General features: G+C 41.5%; 1 protein-coding gene across 1 annotated transcript; it reads left to right on the plus strand.

Annotated features, from left to right (window-relative positions):
• Positions 1 to 156: 156 nt before the first annotated feature.
• Positions 157 to 6,047, plus strand: LOC118424593 (probable tRNA N6-adenosine threonylcarbamoyltransferase, mitochondrial). The gene is made up of 10 exons (XM_035833230.1): positions 157 to 501; positions 799 to 898; positions 1,304 to 1,398; positions 1,584 to 1,646; positions 1,985 to 2,114; positions 2,458 to 2,662; positions 3,380 to 3,534; positions 4,236 to 4,366; positions 5,446 to 5,517; positions 5,943 to 6,047. Exons 1-10 carry the CDS (start codon positions 170 to 172, stop codon positions 6,022 to 6,024), a joined length of 1,365 nt encoding a protein of 454 aa, XP_035689123.1. The 5' UTR covers positions 157 to 169; the 3' UTR covers positions 6,025 to 6,047.
• The last annotated feature ends 211 nt before the right edge of the window (positions 6,048 to 6,258 follow it).

The raw sequence follows: 6,258 nt of genomic DNA on the forward strand, positions 1-6,258 counted from the left end.
GTGAATAAATCACAGCATACAGACCCTGAGTATAAGATGAAGTGTATGCCTACTCCCTGTTTCGCAACATGTACGTAAATACGCAAAATTTTGACGATTTCGCCGAAAGTGGTCAAAATTGTGCAATGGTGGCCGCCATGTTTTTTACCCACACTCCTTCACTTCCAAGATGGCTGCGCCCACCTCAGGAAAAATGTGTCAGAAATGTTTCTTTCAAATGTTACAAAAATGCTCTTTTAATTCTTCAGTTTCCTCGAACATGTTGATCAGAAGGTTTCATAAGGTTTCTAACACAAAGTTAAACGTGCTTAGGTACCGTCCAAATGCTGTTTTTGTAACGAAATCGCAAATAAGGACCTTTGCAGACGACGTGGACTCAAAAAGTCGTCTGCTAGTTCTGGGGATCGAGACGAGTTGTGACGAGACGGGGGCAGCCGTGGTGGACGGCAGAGGAAACGTTCTCGGCGAGGCGCTACATTCTCAGAAACTTGTGCACCTAAAGTATGCTCTAAGTTATGTGTTTGAGTTGTAAAATCATCCCTTGTCTGTAAGGCTATGTTGAGATCCACGCCGTTTGTAAAAAAGTTTTCGACCACTAAATCGTACAAGGCAGCTTCAATATATCATACCAACGTCAATTCCAAGGCCAAAGAAGAAGATATAAACAAACAAGAACGAAGAATCTATTGTTCGGATCGCATAGAATCTACTCTTTGTGTTTGGTCATTTGTTCAACCTTCCTGACCACTTAGATTTCATAATAAAGGCAACTTTTGTATTTTTCCTCCTGTATTACAGACATGGTGGCATTGTCCCCAGTGTTGCGCAACAGCTGCACAGAGATCACATAGAGGAGGTGGTACAAGGTGCCCTGGATACAGCCAACCTCAGGTTACAGGTAAGAGGGCACTGTGAGTTACTTGTAAATGTTGTGCTTAAAGGGGCATCCCACTCCAGAAGCAAGTGTTATCTTATGATAGATGATATTTTTTGGGATACAATTTACAATGCACGACTTTTCGTAAAGTTACCTCTTTGTCTTTTCGACAATAATCCCTTTATAGATCCAATGTGCTGCACTGCATAGCTGACTTCTGTCACACTTTCTCGCTAATGGTAGTTGGGATAAGCTTGACAAAGCAGTCAAGCGATTACACATTTGAGGTACCAAAACTGCTTGTGTGACCGACGTCAGGCACAATTTCTCGCTAATGTCGTAAAGGTAGGGTCTCTAAGCTAACAACAGCAGTTGAGTGACTATCAGACATTCTATGCTTAAATTCTATATTTTTTTCTATTACAGGATGTCACAGCCATTGCTGCCACAGTGAAGCCAGGCCTGGCGCTGTGTCTGCAAATAGGTGTGGAGTATGCCAAGAAACTGGTCAAACAGTCGGGGTAAGGAGTTACATGATGTATTGGAGTCTGTATTTTTTTTCTTTTTAAGCAAGATTGTTGACATTCTGCTTCATCTACAGTGGAATATTATGTATTATGTTACATATGGAATATTACGTATTATAACTGTTACTTCTGACATATCTGACATGATCAATAAGTGAATTTTTCCCCTTTTTTTTCAGGAAGCCGCTTATCCCAGTCCACCACATGGAGGCCCATGCACTCACAGCTAGAATGATAGAGAAGTAAGATACAAAGATTTCAAAGTGAAATGCAAAATGTTGTAAGAAAATTTCAGCACTGATTCTTACACCTTTGCTTTACCTGTAGTGATGGACTTTTATTGCCTTTTTGTTGCCAATGATATATTGCTTCAACTTGACTAAAAAACTTTTTTTTTAACTTTAATCTATAACTAGAATCTATGTCATGTCATGATTTAACTTGTGATCTCTTATATTTTTCAAGCAGTTTTAGTTTTCAAAAAGCCTTCTGAAGCTACAGCCATCAAAAGATTAAATACCGATAACAATAAACATGCGCATTGAATATCTGTTTTCTTTTTGACAATTTCTCCCTGCAGTATAGAGTTTCCCTTCCTGGTGTTCCTGTTGTCAGGCGGGCACTGTTTACTGGCTGTTGCTAGGGGCGTCGGTGACTTCCTGTTGCTAGGCAGCACCACTGATGAAGCCCCAGGTGTGGTCTTTGACCAGGTATGTAGAAGAAGTTGTATGGTCTACATGTCCTTAGATGTCCAGTGTTCTGATGACTTCAATGGCATCTTGGATGGGATATCCTAAATGCTGAGGCACAGGTCACATGTATGCCTCTTTCCCAGATTTCTGTATCTATATCATAGTATATGTAATTATTACAAACTCTAACATGAAAATACATGGTATTGAAATTGGAGAGAACAAAGTCACAAACTGGGACTCTTATACAGAAGTAGCGTTAAACATTATTTTCATGGTTCATTTACCAAAGCCTGAAAATCATTTTCACCTGTATCAAGTAAGGAAATGTGTGTTAAGTGCCTTTCCCATTTTTCTTCAGGTTGCAAGAAAGCTGAAGTTGAAGCATCACCCTAACTGCAGTACCCTGAGCGGTGGCCAGGCTATAGAGGTCCTTGCTAGTCAGGGAGACAGCCAGGCATTTAAATTCACTGTCCCCATGGCACGCTACGCCAACTGTGACTTCTCCTTTGCTGGGCACAAAAATCAGACTTACAGACTCATCGACAAGATGGAAAAGGAAGAAGGTGGGAGAAGTTAAGATAAAATCATCTTGAATAAACAAAAGACTGTACCAATGTATTATCCATTCACAATTTTATGTTCACCTTCACAGAAGGGAAATATATTGTTTTTGCTTTGGATGAGTGGAGATATTTTTGGGTGTGTCTGTCTGTGTGTTTGCATGTCTGTGTGTGTGTGTGTGTGTCTGGAGCATAACTCAACAACCCCTTGATGGATTATGATGATACTTGGTAGGTAGGTTGATGTGGGGAAGACAAAGGTCAAGGTTGATTTTGGGCCCCCTTGTATATAACCTTGGTACTGCAGCAGAACTTCCATTTCTTGTATCTTTTAACGAGGACATGTTATGGTCTTGATTGTTTGGTGGTAAATAGCTTGTGATATAAGGAAGAAGTGATATATGTTTGGGCCCCCTAGTTGATAGAAGAACTTTATTGCACAACAATTGTATATGATACAGTGTATGACAACAACTATTAGTACACAAAGTACAAAACAAAGGTATAGGAACCTTAGCAACCTAGTTAACATAACAATAAGGGCTAACATAATTCTTTTGTATAGTATCACAATGCAGTAGGTTAATCATTAGTTACGGTATTCTTTCTAATAGCAGAGCAGTCCTTGATATATTTGCCTATTTTTGCATTATAGGAGTTCTGACATCTAAAGATATATATATGATATAAAAAGTAAGTAATAACAGTCTGTTTTCTCAGGAATCCCCGCAGATTCGGACCAGATCTTGAGCTGTGTGAACGACGTTGCCGCTAGCTTCCAGAGAACGGCCACACGACACTTGATGCAGAGGCTCCACAGGGCCATCCTCTACTGTCAACAGAGACACATCATTCCTCAGGACAACAAGACTTTGGTAGGGACAAAAACCCTGTATATTAAACATTATTTGGTCCTATATCTACACCTGTACAAAGAAGCGAGAAGATGTCGACCATCCTGTTAGCTTAGTACCTTCAATTAGTTAAATTGTATCTTGTTGTCCCTGCATATGTCTGTTATGTCTGTTATCAGTGACCTGTACCTAGCCTGTCGAGGCATGAATGTACAATAAAGGTCTTTCTTTCATTCATTCATTCATTGTCAACTTCACCTAGAGGGGCCTTTTTACCCGCATGAAATGCAGGTATAGTTTTCAGTAGCATGGGAGTGTGTGGAAGGGGCATATCCGGTGCTTTATGTCTAGAACCAATCTTGGGTCCTGATGATATTTGGTAGGTGGGTAGGGGTTGGGAAACAAAGGTGAAGTTTGATGATGGTCCGCCTAGCGGCTTTCTAAGGTATTGCGGTGGAACTTCAGTTTTTGATATCTTGTTTAAGACAACAAAAACAGAACATTCAGTTTTTGTTTTTCAATTGATTCACCCAAATATCCTCAGCAAATGTCATGCATAGTAAGTTCAGTGGATAGTCACTAAACCTTATCACCGGACCAAGAAGTTATGAGTTTGAATCCCATTTTCAAAGTGGTACTAATGTATTTATCAACGTGACTTTGTGTATTGATATGGTCATGACAAGGTTAGATGTCAAATCTTCCCTTTTTGTGTACCCCAGGTTTTAAGTGGAGGAGTGGCCAGTAACATGTACATCAGGCGGTCCCTGCAGGCGGTCACAGACAGGTTCGGGTACCAGTTGGTCTGTCCACCTCCTAGACTGTGTACAGACAACGGGGTCATGATTGCATGGTAAGGAGAACTCCCTTTTTTATCTTCCCTTTCCTCATCATTTTCAGCCCTCTTTCCTCCATGCTAGTTATTCAGAAAATGTCTAGTCTCTACAAGAAATGGTTCGCTAATGTTTGGAAAGTAATGTGTTTAAATGATTGAGTTATTTTGGTAGAACATCTGGGCTGGTTTTGATTATTCAGTGTGGCTGAATAGTGCAAGGAGCAAAAAAGACCCTGGTATTGAATGACACTCACACTGACACTGCTGTCCCCAATGTTGAATGACATTCACACTGAAACAGCCACCCCTGTCCCTGGTGCTGAATGACATTCACACTGAAACAGCCACCCCTGTCCCTGGTGCTGAATGACATTCACACTGACACTGCCATCCCTGTCCCTGGTGCTGAATGACATTCACACTGACACTGCTGTCCCTGGTGCTGAATGACATTCACACTGACACTGCTGTCCCTGGTGCTGAATGACATCCACACTGACACTGCTGTCCCTTATTCTGAATGACATCCACACTGACACTGCTGTCCCTTATTCTGAATGACATTCACACTGACATTGCTGTCCCTGGTGCTGAATGACACTCACACTGACACTGCTTTCTCTGGTGCTGAATGACATTCACACTGACACTGCTGTCCCTTATTCTGAATGACATTCACACTGACACTGCTGTCCCTGGTGCTGAATGACATTCACACAAACACAGCTGTCTCCGGTGCTGAATGGCATTCACACTGACACTGCTGTCCCTGGTGCTGAATGACATTCACACAAACACAGCTGTCTCCGGTGCTGAATGGCATTCACACAAACACAGCTGTCTCCGGTGCTGAATAGCATTCACACTAACACACTAAAACTGCTGTCCATGGTACTGAGTGATATTCACACTGACACTGTTGTCCCCGGTGCTGAATGACATCCATACTGACACTGCCATCCCTCTCCCTGGTGCTAAATGATTTTCACACTGACACCAATGTAAATGATATCAAGATTCAGTTGCTTCAGATATAGTTGTTACACCAATTGTATTTCACATTGTGGAATAATCACTTCTTTGCTTGTTATTTTCAGGGCTGGAATGGAATGGTTAAAAGAAGGCAGGGGCATTGCTGAAGACCCTGAAGCAGTTGATTTTCAGCCAAGGTGAGATTTAACTTTGAAAAAAAGTCTCTGAATAATGGTTGATTTGATCAATTCTTCCTATATCTACATTGTATCTTTTCAGGGTGATAAAAAAAGTTCAAAACTGTTTTTTCTTTAAATTATTGTAGAGTAGAACTCATTATCACCAAGTACAGTAGGGATGTCCTCACTAGGTAGCTTCAAACAAAACTTGTGATGTGCAAGGGTTAGGTAAGAAAGTGTAATATAACCTGTACTGCGGCATTGCACTTCTGCGAAGCTGGTATGTTACATTGTACGTTGAAAGGGAGTTACACAATCTCTACTATACAGATACAGATATAGACGTAAAAAAAAAGCTGAATAACATGTTTCTTTTATCTCTGTGCATTTAGTTTGAATTTTCTGTCACATTTTGTTAAAGTCTGAATATCCTATTATTACAGATGTCCTCTTGGCGTCGACATGTCTACAGACGTTCTTAATGCAGGAATTAAGACAACGCCAAAGATCAAAGTACCCACATAACCTGCCAGTACCGGTGTGACAGCGATCTCGCCCCCCCGTGATCTCGCCCCCCCGGGGGCGAAATCACTAGCGATCTCGCCCCCCCGGGGCGAAATCACTAGCGATCTCGCCCTCCCCGGCTAGTGATCTCGCCCCCCTACCTCGCCCCCCTTTAGCGATTTCGCCCCCCCCCAAAAATGGGTTTACATGACATTTTAGAAGTTGATTGGTATAAATCACAAAATGCAGTTTCAG

The sequence above is a fragment of the Branchiostoma floridae genome, chromosome 10, assembly GCF_000003815.2.
Source record: "Branchiostoma floridae strain S238N-H82 chromosome 10, Bfl_VNyyK, whole genome shotgun sequence".
NCBI lineage: Eukaryota > Metazoa > Chordata > Leptocardii > Amphioxiformes > Branchiostomatidae > Branchiostoma > Branchiostoma floridae.

Excerpts from the sequence above, each read along its gene's own strand:
- LOC118424593 (XM_035833230.1), top strand. The coding sequence starts at position 170 with ATGGCTGCGCCCACCTCAGGAAAAATGTGTCAGAAATGTTTCTTTCAA. Across the intron at positions 2,115-2,457 it reads CAGGTGTGGTCTTTGACCAG|GTTGCAAGAAAGCTGAAGTT; the intron begins GTATGTAGAAGA and ends ATTTTTCTTCAG. Across the intron at positions 5,518-5,942 it reads GCAGTTGATTTTCAGCCAAG|ATGTCCTCTTGGCGTCGACA; the intron begins GTGAGATTTAAC and ends CTATTATTACAG.